At 48.1% G+C, this 17,615-nt stretch overlaps 1 protein-coding gene across 1 annotated transcript; it reads right to left on the bottom strand.

Annotated features, from left to right (window-relative positions):
* Nucleotides 1-244: 244 nt before the first annotated feature.
* LOC142891571 (serine/threonine-protein kinase Nek7-like) lies at nucleotides 245-17,508 on the bottom strand. Its single transcript, XM_076031203.1, has 3 exons — nucleotides 17,362-17,508; nucleotides 8,260-8,373; nucleotides 245-3,743 (listed from the first exon to the last, which is right to left on the bottom strand). The coding sequence occupies exons 1-3, from the start codon at nucleotides 17,437-17,439 to the stop codon at nucleotides 3,633-3,635; spliced, it is 303 nt and encodes a 100-aa protein (XP_075887318.1). The 5' UTR covers nucleotides 17,440-17,508; the 3' UTR covers nucleotides 245-3,632.
* Between the last annotated feature and the right edge of the window lie 107 nt (nucleotides 17,509-17,615).

Below are 17,615 nucleotides of genomic sequence, written 5' to 3'. Positions count from 1 at the left end.
TGATCCGGTGTCTGTCTGAGGGAGCGGCTCCCTCCGTCTATGTCTAAGTGTTTCAAAATAAAAGCGCGCACGGGCCAAAAGTAGCGCTCCGTGTAGGAATATTAAGGTGGAAATTCTAGTTCCAATATCGTGGCGGCCGAGCGAGGTACCCCCATGCGCAACACGCTCTGCCAATCCAGTTGTTGTTGTTTTTTTTGTTTTTTGTTTTTTTAAGAACTCCAAAGACTCACTGCAAAACCTGAAAGACACTCAAAAAGCTTTATTGCATTTAGTTATCATCATACAAGGCGTTTGGGACAAAGTTGTTTCACTTGACATTGAAATGTTCAGCAAACAACCAAAGTTACAGAACAACAAACACTGTTTCAAAATAGCTGACTTTCTGCAAAGACCCACTGGGCTGTCCATTGCCAAGCAACACAGGAGACAAAGTCACGTTAGGAAGGAAAAAAAAACAAAAAAACAAAACAACAAAAAAACAAACGTTGTGCTGTAGATAAATGACCCTTATAGGTGTTTCCTAGTCAGGCCTTTCAAAACAAAAGAAGTGTGAAAGTTTCTCTGTGTCTGTGAACAGAGAGAACTTCGACAATATACTGTAGAAATCTATAAAGGCAATGCAGCTTGACCTCGGCACTTTGTGTTGCGTGTTCCTAACTAATGATGTGAAAATAAACTACAAGCTTTTTAGCGTGCCAAACATGGAAATTACATTGCAATGTCTTTTGACACCGAGGAATCGTCTGTTCCGTCTTTTTTTCCTCGTGGCCAACTGCTGAACTTTGCTAAGAAAACACAAAGAAACGCCTCTCAAGCCAAGACTTTTCTTTTTTTTTTTTCTTCTATTCTTTTTTTTTTTTATTTAAAGAATTTTACAATTTAATTTGACCGCTTCTTCTTTGGAAAGTTTTGCATAGTATCAAACGGAAACATCCTGGAGGTGCTTTAAGGCAAAACTTATAGGTTTGGGGCTTTTCTTTCTTTTTTTGAGGCAACACCAAAATACATTTTGAACGGCACTGCGTGTAAACGACGGCGTAAAGGACGCGATGGAACCGGTTACGACGGCACGAAGGGGTTTTACAGTACAGTAAAGAGAACAGAGGAAAAAAAAAAGAAGAAGAGGGGAATGGGTGTAAATCTGCGCAGAGAAACTGCATCACTATTTGCAAGTCTAGGACAAAACAGACAACTATCCACGCACTATCAAGGTATTCACCTGACCAGAAGCAAAATAACTTACTTTTTTTTTCTTCCTTGAACCTCTATTAATAACACGTCATGACGTATTTCCAACAAAAACGACGACAGTAGAGATATGTCTGGGTATGTACGGAAGAGCAACGCTGCCGCACTAGGAAAAAGCAACGCGGATCAGCATCACGTTATGATGTGACACTATCACGTTAAGTTCGTGAAAGTTTCACATTTTTCATAATAATTTTCACGAAATAACGCCAAAGTTTCACCTCTCTTAACGTGACAATTTTCACGTTACAACGTAAAACTATCACCTTTTTTTTTAATGAAAATTTTTAAGTTTAACGTTTTTTTTTCGAGATCATTTTCACGAAATAATGTGATCGTTTATAGTGAGACTTTTTTTTCTAGTATGGTAGCAATACACTTCCGTAGGGTATGTCTGAGTGACCGGCTGACGGGCTGTTTGCAAATATTTTGATGAAAAAAAACAACAACAACAACAAAAAAAAAAAAGCCACCGAAATGAAACGCTCTCTGACATCCATTCTGCATCGCTGTCCCGGCGTGAAAAAAAAACCAGCGGTGGACGCTGCTGGTTGTGACCCACTGGAGTAAAACCCAGTTACCATAAAGTGAAGCATCACCATCTGTCCCTCCCAATACTGTGCAGTGGGCCCCCCTCTGCAGCTATTTACACTGATGCTTGTTTTCTTTCCTTTCCCCCCCCTCATCAGTGCGAGTCTTTGACAAACTTCTTATAAAAAAAAAAAAAAAAGTACCTTAATATATATATATATATGTATGTACATATATATGCGTGTACTATTCCCTATCGGACGTTTCTCTTTGGTATCTTAACTGAGGATTCGTAAAAAAAATGCTCTGCTCACTTTGTCCCGCTTCAGCTCCCAACAGGTTCCCCCTGGAACCTGGAGAGTCTGTCTGCCTTCAGTTTTTGTGCACCAAACGCGTCTTCAACACATTCTCAAGGTAAACCGGATTCCGGAGGAGCAGATATAAATTGCCCTCTCGGAATAAAAACAATCCTTTAAAGCGCAATTTGTTTTTGTGAATGACCGTCGCTGCGCTGACATTTTGAAAACGAGGAGAGCCTTGTGAGCTTTGTGGGTCAATCTAAAGATTTTCCTGGCATGGCACGGCTTGGCCACGCCAGGAGAGCAACAAAAAAAAAAAAAAAGGTCTGTGGCGTCTTCATTTCCTCATAACGACACTGCAAACTAGCACGGCAACAACACAGAGTGACCTTTTACGCAGCTCTAATGGATCCCAGGGACCGTGATGGAAGATCTCGTACGTGAACCTCCGCATCCCCATTTTCAAAATGGTCTCGACTGGAATTCAACCTATTCTGTAAACACACACGTTTGTTTGCAGCACATCTTTTTTTTTTTGTTTTTTTCTACATTTTTATTCCTCTATTCTATTTTTAGTTAACGTATGGATGGATCTTTGGTGGACTGGGTAAACATCTGACATCAAACCCTGTGAAACAACAAACGGAGAGACCTCCGACTTCTTCTTCTTCTTTTTTTTTTTTTTTTCTTTTTTCAAAAGCTAAAAACAAAAAGGTGTCTAAGTGACTTTATTTCAAAGTGTTGTCCGACACATGGGGGATTAAAAACTTTCACACCCTCCATCGAGGGTCACGTCTGATCTGTCCCCCCCCCCTTTCCCCGACGGTCCTGTGTTTCCTGATACGGTAACGTGTACAAAGTGCAACGCCTTCAACACTTGTGGCTGGTTGGTTGCGCCACTAAACTTTCAGTCCAGTTTTACTGTTGGCGACGACGGCCCGTTTTTAAAAGCGACACCAAGGTCGTTGTTCGGGATGAAGAGATTCTTTTTGTTCCTTTCAAGGATTAGTAACCGGTAACAATTAAACCTGCACTGTAGAACTCCGGTGTTCTGTTCTGTGTGGTGATCAGTTCTGTCCCAATGTTCACAAAGGCTTGACTTTAATGGACGCTCAACATACAGAAGTCCTGCACTGCAGGTTTAACGTTGCCTCAGTATTAACCTTTTCCAGTATTTTTTTTTTTGCTTCAAATAGCATCAGCCTACGGCAGCGTCTACACAAAACAGTTGTGCTTCGCTACATGCAAATAAAAAGGGACAGGAATTCTAACGTAGTGCGGACACATTTACGGCTTAACAAGCCTAAAAAGAAAACGTGACAATCTCTAAAACCTTGATCCTAGGGCGGAGGATTATTTCTTTCTCTCACTTTTCTTAGGTGCAAGTCAATGCAGCCGCCTTGAAAAATTTAATCTGACTATTAAAAAGAAAACTAAAAATGTGCGACGTCTTCTTACCGAAAGGGGGAAAAGAAAAGCAGATGTGTACGAGTCCAGCGTGGAGGTGACGCAGGGAAGGAGTTCTGCAAAGAGACGGTGGGCTGGACCGGGCCTCTAGCAGCCCTGCGTCATGTTCTGCATGTGTTTAGCCATGTCGTACACGTAGGCGATGTCCGGCCTCTTCTCTGGGTCAGGGTTGATGCACATGTCTACCAGGTTCCTCAGCTGGTGGTGGGGACAGCAGGGGGCCAACACACAGAGAGAGGGAGAGAGAGAGACAGAGAGAGAGAGAGAGAGAGAGAGAGAGAGAGGGAGAGAGAGAGGGAGAGAGAGAGTGCAGTCAGTGACACTGTGGTGCGATTGATCTGATCTGAGGGATACACCAGACACTTTGGAATTGGAAACCTGTGTGTCTACCGAGCGGCCGGCCGGCCGGCTGGCTGGAGGAAGGCGATCGGGACGAGGTGATGAAGAGGAGATCGCTCTGAGACAAAGACGCCGGGGCTGTGTTGCTATTCCAATCGCTCGGCGGTCCACAAAAATCCTCACGACAATGACATGCAACACACACACACACACACACACACACACACACACACACACACACACACACACACACACACACACACACACACACACACACACACACACACACACACACACACACACACACTGCTGCCACTCCATTGCCATTTTGGAGAGACAGCACTTAGACGCCGAGCCGAGCGATAGCGGCTGATTGGAGCGGAGAGACAGACAGACGGGCGGGCGGGCGGACGGACAGACAGACAGGCGAGATGCAGCCACTGCCGTCATTAAAAAAAAAAAAAAAAAAAAGAAGAAAAACAGAGAGAAAGGAAGAGAAGAAGAGGGGAATAAAAGATGGAGAGGAAAGAAAACACGGAGGGAGGAGGTTGCCATGGCAACCGTCTGCCGACTTCCTGGCCGCTGTTGCGTGGCACTGGCTCGGACGACTCCTTGTCAAGCCGCTCTCTGCGTGTGTGTGTGTGTGTATGCGCGAGAAGGAAGCGAGCGCGCACGCACGCACGTGCACGCCTGACTGAGGAAGATGCAAATTCAGACAGTCTGAGAATTAGTCCCACAGAACGGAGGTGGTGATGCTGCTGCTGCTGCTGCTGGTGGTGGTGGTGGTGGTGGTGGTGGTGGATGGGGGGGGTGGTAGTGAGATGCAGATATGTAAAATATTCATGCGCTTCTTTGCATGGCGAGTGGGGGGTGGCGAGGAGGCGGAGGAGGCGGAGGGGGAGGGAGAGGAGGTGGGGGGGAGGGAGGGGCCCCCGCTGAAGGGAGGCGTGGGGGAGCAGGCAGAGACGGAGATGGTTAAATGACACAACAAAGATGAGCAGCTGACAGTTTTCGGCGGATCCTTCAGGAGCATTGTTTACATCCAGACAGCCGCTGCAGGCTCCCCCCCTCATCTCCATCCCTCCGTCGCCCCCGTCTCCCTCTCTCCCCCCCCCACCCCCCCAGCTCTCTCTCCCCCTCTCCCCCGCTTTGTTTTCCCTTTCCCCGGGATGGCGGTGACATGCGGAGCGAACCCCGCCGAAGCTTAGTGTGTGTGTGTGTGTGTGTGTGTGTGTGTGTGTGTGTTTGTCGAGAAGGGAGCTCTCGTAACAAAATATACACTCGCTGGCGCGGCCGCCCGCCCGCCTTCCTGCCGCGCTGCTGGGGAGGGAAACAGCGGAGGTACCGCAGACACTGGAGACGACCTCACAATTAGCCTTCATCAAGCCAATGAAGGAAATCCCCCAGTCTCTCTCTCTCTCTCTCTCTCTCTCTCTCTCTCTCTCTCTCGCTCAGGGTTTAATATCTGACGAGCAGTAGGAACACTTCCACACTGACCAGCATAGTAATGAGATGCATACAGCGTGTATGGATCGTCTTCTTCTTCTTCTTCTTCTTTCTTTCTTTTTTTTTTATTGTCTCTCAGCATGCTCGGAAAATTACAGAAGCGTATTGCTGCCATACTAAAAAAAAAAAGAAGAAAAAAAAAGAAGAAGGGCTGAATATCATGTCATCACATGATTCCGTGAAAGTTTCATGTTTTAATGTGATCATTTTCACGTTTTTTTCCCATGAAACTATCAGATCATTTCATGGCTCAGTTTGACGTAATTACATGGAAAGTTTCACGGTTTTACGGGAGATTTTTTTATTTTATTTTTTTTTTACGTTATCTCGTGCTAACAAATCAAAACTTAACGAGTACTAGACCGTCTTTTCGCGCGTCTCAAAAACTGAACTGGAGACGCTCGAGTGCAACAACCTCAGTTGCATCCGAGCACGTCCAGCTTGGATGCAACTGAGATGGTGGAGCTCGCACCCGTGGAGCCTTTGGTGGCCCTCAAGCGTATCAATGAGGAGCAACGTTACATCAACGGGGTCGGGGTCACTCTTGCCATGGTTCAACCTCGTGCATTTCAAAATCCCCCCTCAGAGCAGGGATACTATTATCAACGTCACCGACGGTGCTCGGTGAGTCCAGGATCTCACCACGTCGCCAACCAAGCTTCAGCGAGCCAGAGTGCCCTGCTCGTAGCTCCTATTGTTTTGTCACGTTATCATAGAACATATATCGTGAAAATCATCGAGCAAAAAACACGAAACCTTTCACGTAATTATGTGACAACCAAGTCTCACGAAATGATACCGATAGTTTTATCTGATAATACGAAAACTGTCACGTCAAAGTAAAAGTTTTCATAAAAATGTGAAAAATATCGCATAAAAAAAAAAAAAAAAAAAAAGAGGGAACTTTCATGTAACTGTATAATAACGCTCGCTCTTGTTTCTGTATGGCAGCAATCACGCTTGCGTAGAAAAGGGTTGCTGGGATCTCAGAATGTGTGAACTATGTGAGCGGGTGTTTTGTCTTCAGAGAGAAGAGCGTTTACGAGAGTCACGTGCCCGTTTTCATCCGCGCCATTCATCATTTTAATACTTTATCGATTACGCTTTTTACGCGGGCCAGAAAAGCAAGGCAGGCGGAAGGGCTGGGGGAGGGGGGGGAGGGGGGGGAGGAAAAAAAAAAGCGTCACTTGCTGCCAGAGACTCAGGCTTTGAACTGTGATCGGGAGATGAAGGGAGGAAGAACAAGAAAAAGATGCAAGGACAGAGACAAACACTGGCGCGCTGAGCCGAGGTGCTGATCCTGCTGCATTTGGGACCAGCGCAGCGGTTTTTCTTCACTTTTCTCTCGCTCCCCCCCCACCCCCCCCACCCTCACCCACAGACAGTCGCAAGATCTAGACTCACCACAGCGGGCTGCACACGGACCCGGCTCCTTTATTGTTAAAACGGCAGCTAAACAAATAGCACTGCGGCAAAGGGAAACGGTGTTGTTGTTCCCCACCCCCCTCCTCTCTTCTAACTGCCGACTCGGTTAAGCTGGCCGTGACTCTCGCGGGCGGTTGCACATCCTAGACCGGACACACTGCAGGGCACGCGGGCAGGTGATGCAGCTTCAGTCTGCCTCGAGTGCAGCTGAGGCCTTAATCAGCTGGAGGACAAATACAGGACTCTGAAGGCACCGGTGTAGGTGTAGCTGAAGGTGCAGTGGGTCAAAGCTTTAAGGGGGCATCGGTATTTAAGGTAGCCCACCTGACAGCGTGATTCGTATGGAGGGGAACCGACAGGCGGGCTGCCTTAAAGAAATGGTGGTGCCAGATGGCAGCTAACAGGGAGCGAGACCCTCATTGCTCGATGTATATTCTTAAGATAGATGAGAACCGTTGTATGGGTAGGAACAACAAATTCTTTTGAATGTACTTAAGCTTTTTACACCAATACAAAATCAAGCCAAATTTTCCACGCTGGACCTTTAATTTAATTCCGTGCCCGTTTGACAGCAGATTTCATTTTACGAGTCATTTTAATCGCTCAAGTTTATTTATTCTTTTTCTTTTTTTTTTTTTTCCGGACGAGGACTCCTCCTCATTACTCCAAGACATGCAAAAGACAACGAGTTCCTTCCACTGCAACACATATGAATGTCTCTGGTGTCCCAACCATAAAGGTCTACGGGCCCTCTGTTTTCCCCTCGGCTGTAGGTTTTAGTTCATCTCCTGCACGGCCGTGCGTCACGGCTAAATGCATGCGACACCTGCAGCGTTTTTGCGTGCAAAGCCCACGAGTCGGATCGCAGTTTTTGTTGCGGCTTAATATATTGAAAAGGGAGGGAGGACGGAAATCATCGGAAAAAGGCAGCGGACAGAAATAAGGTGCTCCATAACCACAGCCCGGCCGCATTACGTCTTCGAGCTGGAGCAGGTCTACACAGAATTACAGCTGATGACTTAACATTTTAGCAGGGGAAACACGACACTCCCGCCCATTTAGTTTCACTCCACTTTGTAGCGTGGCCAGATGCTTTTGATATGTGCGTTTAATTTTCAAACGGTTAAAGCCGTAGCCAGTCGTTTGATCACGGCATAAAATCATACTGCGCCGCAGCTTTGACAGTTGGGCGGGTTTTCCCTCGGATAGGACAAAATTCACTTCAACGGTTAAAGTCATAATCAGCGAAAACTGGCACGGGGCGATAGAGGAAGCGGCGGAGAGAGGGCTGAAAGCAGCAAGTTCACTTCACAGATATCGTGGATCCTGCGACAAGTTCCAGGCAGTGCTGGACTACCAGGGGTCCTTTTATAACACAGAGAGGGGCCCAGACCTGCGTAGCCACAGCGGGGGGAAAAGTCAACTGCGCCGCACTGATACGTACCTCCTCCGAGTAGTGATCTGAGGGAAGTGGGGGGTAGTCACATTGTTCTATCTTCTTACAAAGAGAGTAAAGGTTCATCTTATCCCCGTAGAACGGGCTCTGTAGGGCTGCCATCTGAAAGAGGAAACAAGAGAAATGGATGAGAGCGAACGAACGCGGCGTTAAAAACCCAGCAGAGCCGGGAGAGATTACAAAAAGGTATTATACAGTCTGCCACGGCAAAGAGCCCGCAAGGCTGGAGCGCTAGAGAGAGCAATGCAGCTCAAACGCGTCACTGATCCACGAAACAGAGAGGAAAATTGATGGCGACTCTATTTAATCTGCCACCCATCTGAAGAGCACAATAAAATATGAAAAGGTTCAGGAATTGTTCCATGAATGTAGAGGGAAAAAGCAAATCAAGGTATTCGCCCTTGGCCCAAACACCCGCTGCCTTTAAAATAATGAGGCATTTGTCCACGACAAGCAGGGATGACCCGTGGTGAACCCATATCACAACCTCTCGGTCCCACAGGATCGTGTGTCACCATTGACACAGCGGACAACACCTTAAACCGCCTTGGGTCTGCAAGTGTTTTTATTGCACATCAAGAAGAAATTTGCAATTCAAGATGTAGACGGAAATGGCAGAATTCAAACTTTCTCTCCATTTCGAAATAAGGCTTGTAGTGAACGTGTTGTTTGAATCTTCCTCAATGTTGGAATGTTGGAAATTCAGAGCTTCATCGTGATTTAAAGAATCGTTTGACAGCTCTAGTTTAACCCTAAAGTCACTTTTAAGACAACACGTGCGCGCCTGGATGAGCATTGATATAAAACATTCCAAGTGAATCAAACCAGGAAAAGATTACGCAAGCAGAGGGATGTGGGCATTTAAAGGAGGAGAAGTCTTCCAGTTTGCCGGAGCAGTGAGGAAACGCATCCAATGGAAAAAGCCAAGGCAAGCAAAGGGAGCAGAGTGAAGGACGGGCAGATGGGGACGTGCGGACGAAGCATTTGCCAAGTGGAAACAGGTGAGGAGTGCCTCGCTCCTTTCTAATAAATCATGTCACACACACTTTTTGGCGAGTCCAAGCGACTGACCTCTTTATTACCACTGCATGTGTGCAAGGTGACGAAAAAAGAGCCTTGAACAAAAAAAAAAAAAACCCAAGTACAAGCCAACTCGTAAAATGCTATTTGGAAGATTATCCACACACGGAGGAGAGACATCCGTCCACAAGGTTTGCAATCTGGTGTCGTAATTGTATCACTTAACATGAGTTACAGTTAAAATGGATAGACTGTGTCTTTGTGCAGTGTGCTGCACAAATCAGTGCTACATAGGGGACATTTATATTCCGCGTTCATGCTGTGCAACTTGCTTTAGGGTTGAGGGCACCTCTGGGTCTGTTATTGTGCATCTCAATGTCTTCCAGGAGAGCAGTGTCTTTTACATTAGTTGGAAACAAGATATAGGGTAGTGCTATTAATAAACAGGCTGCACAGCTACAGCTTGTTTTTCCTTGACAGCCACCAGCACTCACAGCTTGTTCTTCAAGAAGCGCCAGGCATTGGCTACAAGATAGTTTTAACATGGAGCTGCGGGGCTTCGTTGATGTATTTATTTATTTCAGGTTTCATCCGGCTGCCTCACCATGCCATGAGCAGTATGTGTTCGACAGCCCGTTAATTGGTAAATTGGAAACGCAACGAGCGAGTGTTGGCACAAATGGATTTGGAACGGAGTTGTTCCGGGTAGGATGAAGCGCGGTTGGTCCGAACGTGCCCTTTGTTGCAATAACCATCGTTTAGTATGAACGTTGAATACGCAAACGATTGCCTGCTAAATCGTCTGACTTTCACGGACAGCACCAGCAACAAGTTAAGTGCCCAGCCATCACTTGTGGGCTGTTTATCCCTCTCCATTTTGAGGTCTGCCTTGAAAAAGAAAAGAAGAAAAAGGAAGTGTCCAATGTTGACGGTGCGGTGAAGGAAAAGTCCTTATTTAACGGTCTTCGCCGGGGCCTCTGTCACAGTTTCCAGCGGGAGGTAGAGAAGATGGCGGCGGCACACTCAGTGGGTTCCTTCTCCTCTGGACATCATTTAGCGTGGCGCATTCATCTGGGCTCTTTTAATCAAACGGGCGCAGCGTCCTCAAAAAGCAAACAAACGCCGTTGTCGGAAAAAAAAAAAACAAGAGCGACTCCAAAGAGAATCACGCCATCTCCTCGGACACCCCCCACCCCGCACCCCCTCGGCTCCAAAGATGAGCAGGACTGGCACAGCAGGTGTTTGACAGTGATGGGGTGTGTGAGGAAATGCGTTTCCCTGTGCGTGTCACCAGCGATGCACTTCTATTAGGGGGCGCAAAAAAAGCCTCCCATCCGCCAGCTTAGAAATTGCAGATTTTGATTCGGAGATAAAACGCGAGGCGGCTCATTGGACGCATGCGGATGCGCTGACGAGAACTCAGCGCAAAGTGTTAAAGCGGCGTCAACATGAGTGGCGTCTCCGGGGGATTTCGCAGTCGAATCCCCAAACCTCAATGGCAACAAATTATTTTTTCCCGCGACAGACTGAAAAGTACCCGTTCCTCAAAGTGTGGTGATGTTTCATTAAAAGGCAACGCTGAGGTCATTAGGCAAACTAAACACACTGCGTCTCACTCTACACTAGAGCTATTTTTTTTTTTTTTTTTCAACGCGTTCATCTCACTTGTCTGCAGTCCTGAGTGTAATTATCTCATTCACTCATTCATTCGTTCATTTTCTATACCTGCTTTCTCCCTCACGTTACACACAGTTGCACAACTTTGCCAGAGCCCATTCCAGCTGTCATCTGTTCACTATAAATTGTGAGAACTTTGAACTTTTTCTAGGTGGAGTTTCAAATAAGCCCATTTGTGCTTTGCCTCCACCAGCACTAAGCTGTCCACACAAAGACGAGGAATCTTTTTTCCCCCCAGCTTCGCTTTACATTTTCTTTTCTTTGTTTTATTATTTTCTTGAAAAAAAAAAAAAAACCTGGAGCAATTATATTACCTGCTTACTTGTCACTTCCTGTGCTTCACACTTCCAGTGATTAAAAAAAACACCTTTCAAAAAGGTCAATAAGCAGACTGACCCCCGAGTCTAAATTATTTTAGTTTCAACTCGCCGGCGGCGCTCTTAAAAGGCGGCAATGCATAGCGAGGAGTGCCAGGCAGATTAAAGTGCCTTTCCTCCTAGAAGGCAAGAGCTGCGCATATAAGCAGAAAAAGTGCTGACTTCTAGTTTCTTGGTGTCTTTTTATTTATTTTAAAAAAAAAATAAAGAAAGAAAAAAGAAAATCCCCAATTACTTCAAAATGGACCGTGTGTGGGGGAAAACGCTTTTATTACAAATATGTGTACATATTTTTAGAACGGCTAGTGGCGGGGAGTGCACAAAAAAAAAATCTAAATTTGTCAGTGAGGGGAAAGGAGAGAGAGAGAGAGAGAGAGGGAGCCGGCGGAGACGTCGGGAGGCGAAGGGTTAAACAAGACTCCGTCGTATTTTCATGCATCTTCTGCTTTTGACAGATGAAAAATGTCAACTGTCCTGTTTGTATTTGGGAGTTTTTGCACTATTCATCTGCTTCATTAGTGCCTGCTGCTCCTAGCCCCTGACAGCTGCCGGCCCCCTGCTCTCAGCGCGTACGCACACACACACACACACAGACACACACTATCTCACACACACACACACTTACTTACTCCTTTTTTTCAGGCTGTGTCGCCGCAATGGTTAGATGATTGACTCACTCTCTGACCTCTGAGGCCCCGGTGTGTAAGCATGAGCCTGTGTGTGTGTGTGTGTGTGTGTGTGTGTGTGTGTGTGTGTGTGTGTGTGTGTGTGTGTATGGTTCATTGATATTCAAGAGACATACAATGCACACGCATGCCTGCTGTCTGTCTAGGGGGTGTGAGCTGCTGGTGGCACAACACACGCACAACCTTGCAAAAACACACACACACACACACTCACTCACACACACACACACACACACACACACACACACACACACACACACACACACACACACACACACACACACACACACACACACACACACACACACACACACACACACCTCTCCATCTCCTCCTCTTTGTTCCCAGCTCTCCTTCAGCTGGGCTTCACTCTCCTCAGCCCGGCCATGTAAAGCCAGTATCCCTGTCTGTGTGTGTGTGTGTGTTAAAAAAGGGGGAAAAAGTGTCTGAATTGGGCCTTCCAGCTTAATTAACACTGATCCTGCCCCCCCCCCCCCACTCTCTCTCTCTCCACTTTCTCTCCCTGAACGCCAATTAAAAGGAGCTGCGAGAGGTTCGAGCCTTCTCCCTCCGCCCCCTGACGTGATCCCTGGAGCCCTGGCAGCCCGCCGGAGGCTCGGTCTAATTTCAGGCTCTCCCAACAACTTCTCATTTAGTTCTACATTTGAATGAAAAAAGAAGAAGAAGAAAAAAAACACATATATAGGTGCACGCGGCGTCAAAGTGACAACCTGACTGTGGCTTTAAGCGTGTTTTCTCCCTGGCAGTAGTGAGACAGCAGGGCTTTTTTTTTTTTTCTAATACGAGCGCACTCGTCCTTCACGCGACGTTATGATGATATATTAATCAAGGCGATAAGTCACGTCGTAGGGACGGTCATTAAAAATATACGTACACACGGGGGATTTATCAGCGCTCCACACTTGGATGGAAGGATGGAAGATCAGAGGATGATGAATGCAGGGACACATTTAAATGAACCGCATTGTTCTAGTGGCTGAAATTGAGAGGTGCGCCCTCGTGTCGTCGCCTCACTTCAACCCTGAGTGCGTGCGGACACGTGAACAAAGCAACGTGAAGGAAAACCGTTTGGTATTTTTAGATTTGTTTCATTTTTCAAAACCATAACCGGAGGTTTTATGATTTTTTTTTCTATCCAACCCTGTGAAAAGATTGGGGGTGGGGGGGGGGGGGGTGCCATCCATGGCTGCGTTCAGACTGCAGTTTACTCGGAAGTCCACGATGACGTCGATAAAACAAGCGTTTGTTCCCGGAAGCGTCGCGATCAGCTGGATTTGATTGGATGCGGGAACCGGTGGGGGTGTTACCACATGGAAAACTGCGAGGCCGTCTGCCAGTCAGTGGGCTGCGTTTGTGAAAACCAACAGAACCTTTTAGGTTGGCTCTGGCCACGGGGTCTGGCGGCTCACATGCCGACACCAGCTGCGAGGAACCCTGCATTTTGGGGGGCTCGTAAAAAAACCCAACAGCAGCAGCAGCAAAACAAGGTTGGGGGGGGGGGGAATGAGCCGGCAGGCATGAGCCACGGGCACAGTCAGAGTGGCGGGCGGCTGCAGCTCTCTTACAGACAGGAAGCAGACACATTCCAGTAAAGATGTTTTTTTTTTTTGGTTTTTTTTTTCTAACATATTCTCCCACCCCGTTAACCTTTAACCTCTAACGGGGAAAAAACGCTGGGCGACCGCAAAAAAACATGGTCGTCGCGGGCTGGAGACCCAGAGAATGAATCCTGGCCGAGCGAGGAAACGGGAATCTCATCCGCTGCCGTGCGACCAGAGCGCGCTCTCTCTCTCTCTCTCTCTCTCTCTCTTCATTTCCACCTGGTAGTTGCTTGAAGACGTCACCTACAAATGGCACGGGGGCTGAATGCGGCTCAACAGTGGCACTGCGGCGCGTCGAGATTGATTTTTTTTGTCCATCACCTTCTCTCCTTTTCCATTTCGTGACACAGGAAAACCAAAAATGCCTCCTCGTCCTCCTCGTCCTCCTCCTCCTCCTCCTCTTGTCACGCTGGGAAACAGCGGCAGCTCCAGAGGTGCAGGGTGCGCCAGGGGTGAGGGGGTGAGGGGGTGAGGGGGTGAGAGGGTGAGGGGGTGAGGGGGTGAGGGCCAGAGGGCGGGGTCAGGTGATGTAATTGGGCCGGACACAAGTGGAGTGGGATCAAAGAGAATGGGAGATAGAGATGGATGTGGATACAATGACCGGGTATTGACACACGGACCCCTTTGGACCTTAACCCAACATCACCCACGCCCCCCCCTCACCCCCCACCCCCTCCCCCATCCCTTGGCCCTGGGAGGGAGGGAAGGCATATCCAGGTCGGACACACACACACACACACACACACAACACACACACACACACACACACACACACACACACACACACACACACACACACACACACACACACACGCGCGGAGCGGCAGCATCGTGCTCTGTGCGCTCAGAGTGAAATCGATGAGCAGCAACAGGATCGGGGAGTGGACTTCTGTGCGAATTCCTCGCGCCTTCAGGTTAAGTGAGGGGAAAAAATAAGGGAGGAGGCGTTCAGACGGAGCGGAGGAGAGCAAAGAAGAGAGAGAGTTTGTTTTTGGAGGGTAAGAAAGAGGTAAGTTTCCCGACGCCGCCGAATGATGTTGGGCTGCGGGAGGCGAGGGTCCTGCTCTTCAAAGAGAATCCGCGCGGCGGGGCGAGCGGCGCTCGGGAAACAATGCGGCTGTAAAATCTTTATCTCCACCCGGCTCCCCCCGCGCTCCTCACCTTGACCCGGTGGCTGGAGTTGTGTCTGTTTTACCTACAGTGCTTTTCTCTCTGAATGAGCACCAACTCCCCTCCCTCCACCAGCTCCACCATCTCCAATCTGCTTTTTATTCTCTCCATCGTCGATCTATAGCCTTCTAGCTCCTGCTGTTTGTTATTTTCCCTTTTCCACCACCTCTACATTCCCCCCGCTTCCTCTCTCTCTCTCTCTCTTTCCAACTCCGCTTCGCTCCAATCCCTCTGCAAGACTCCTGACGTTGTCACCCGGCCTCCTATATTGCTGCTTCCTCCACTCTCTCACCTGACATCTTTATTCCTCCTCCTCCTCCTCCTCCTCCTCCTCCTCCTCCTCTAGAGGGGGGAGCAACAAGTCTTTCTTTCCTTTTCCCCCACTTTCTGTGCCCCCTTTTTCTCGCTCTCTTCCGACGCTTCCAATTTCCTTTCCACCCCCCACCCACCCAACCTTGCTTCGTCAGCGCTTTAAGTCCGGGCCTGTGACCCCTGCCAGATGCCCTGAGGGTGAAAGTCGTGCAAGATCAATGCTCCGCGCTGCATCTAAAGCTGCGCAACCATCAGCGCGGAAACGGCTTCTTCCACAAAACATTTATTTATCAGGTTTTCTTCCCGTTCTATTTAACTGTTGATGGTGTTGTTGCTACTGGCACACAGACACTGACACTTTTCTGTCTCCATTGCCGCTGTAACAACGTGAATTTCCCCCCTTGGGGGACCAATAAAGTTCTATTCTATTCTATTTTATATATCCAAATACTAGGGAGGTCGGGTTGCGGCTGCGGACGTTTGCACAATATTGTTCCCATCGCAGGGGGGGGGATGATTCAGCATTATTTTTTATATTTGTGGAAATACCTGCAAAAAATGCTACAAAAGCTGTCGCAAACCGCGTTGCCTTTTTCTTTCTACTGCGAGTAAAAGGACTCATCCTTCATGGAAGAAATAAATAAAAAAATAGATAAATAAATAGATAAATAAATAAATAAATAAATAAATAAAACAGCACGCATGAGAAGTACAAAAACAGAATGTGACCCAGAGCAGCCGCCGCTCTTAGCCAACCAGCGTCGCGCCTCGCCTCGCCGCGGCGCAGCACTGTGGTTGGAGCTAATTAGCATGAAGGACTGCGGGTCTCCGAGCAGCCATGACCTGCAAGCTGAGCTAAAACTTCTTTCCTCGCGCGCTCCCTCCACCTCCACGCCCGAGGCGCTGCAGAGAGAAGGTGCAGTCACTGGTGCGTTGAGATGCAGCCCAAGTGATCAGCGACCCGGGGGAGTTTTGCAAGGGGAGAGGGTGAGGGGGAGGGGGAGGCGGTGGAGGGAGGGGGATGTGGGTACCGCCGCGGTCGACAGCGTGCCTGTCGAAAATGTACATGTGCGTGTGCGTGCGTGTGTGTGTGTGTGTGTGTGTGTGTGTGTGTGCGTGTGTGTGTGTGTGTGTGTGTGTGTGTGTGTGTGTGTGTGTGTGTGAGTGTCGGGTGGCGAGATGAAACATCAGATTGACTGCTATGATCCGTGTCTATCACTGTTCTGCTCCTCGCCGCTTCCTCTTTGTTCCCCCCTCGCGGGCTCGCTGCCGCTCGGTGTGGTCCGCACCGCTCCCGACTAATCAAACTAGTCAGTGTGTCACTGGGCGGCCTCATCTGAAACACATGGCCCCGTCAGATTCCTTCACCCTCCTGCTCTTCAATGTTTCGCAGGTTTTGCCGGGCTAAAAGGCTCAAACAGTCCCCGGGAACACCGGGGGGGGGACTGAGCCAGAGCCACACTGAGCGAAGGGAGACAGGAATGCCAAACAATTCATTTTTAAAATCATGACGAAGCTCTGGATTTCTGTAGTCAACTGCCATTAATCACGTTTTTGATTTGCATATTTAAAATTCTGTCATTTCTTTTTTTCTCTTAATGTCCAGATTTACGAAAAGACTGTCTTAATCTTATGTATTATTGTTTCTTTCAAAACAGCGCATCTTGGCCCACTTATTGCATAAGCATTCTGTAGAGTAAGACAAAACGTGACCCCTGTCATTCATCCCAAATCGATGCGTCAGGAGGGTTTTACAGTTGGAACCCTTTTCTTTTTCAACACAAACACAAAGTACCACAAGGAGGAAGGAAACCTGTATTTCTGTCTTAGGCTGATAATTAATATCATGGCGATTGACACGTCAATGCTGACACCCGCACTATTAACATGTAACCTAAAATAAAGTGTGCGCTCTATGTTCTTCCATGTTGCAGAACACATCCTGTGTGTGTGTGTGTGGGGGAGGGGGGGGGGCGGGGATTGCTAACCTGCGCGGAGGGGCACAGGTGGTGTTTCACATTTGCGAATATCACCTCGCGATCCCATCCCTCCCCTCCCCGCCCCCCCCCCCCTCCCCTCTCCGTGCAAGAGTGACGACGTCGTGTTAGTTTGTTTGTTTGCGTGTGTGTGTGTGTGTGTGTGTGTGTGTGTGGCCCGGTGTGTTCCCATGTCACTCCCGCAGCCGACTGCGAGGTGACAGCGTGCGCACAGGTTGCCATAGTTTACCTCGTACAGCAGGCATCCTAGCGACCAGATGTCAGATTTGAAGTTGTATCCGTTTTCATGTATCCTCTCTGGTGACATGTAGTAAGGGGTACCCACTGGAACAGAGAGAGAGAGGGGTGGGGAGGAAGTGAGCAGGGGTGAGAGAGAGAGGGACAAAGAGAGTGTCAGCTTTAACAAGTTTTGCATTGCAAAAAAGAAAAAAAATGTCCACGTTTCCTCCCGTTCCATTAACATCACTGACAGGTCAGACGGGA

Source organism: Nelusetta ayraudi, unplaced genomic scaffold (genome assembly GCF_046127955.1).
Source record: "Nelusetta ayraudi isolate G7.1 ecotype Tasmania unplaced genomic scaffold, CSIRO-AGI_Nayr_v1 ptg000032l, whole genome shotgun sequence".
Lineage (NCBI taxonomy): Eukaryota > Metazoa > Chordata > Actinopteri > Tetraodontiformes > Monacanthidae > Nelusetta > Nelusetta ayraudi.
This window is presented reverse-complemented; position numbering and strand designations above follow the sequence as displayed.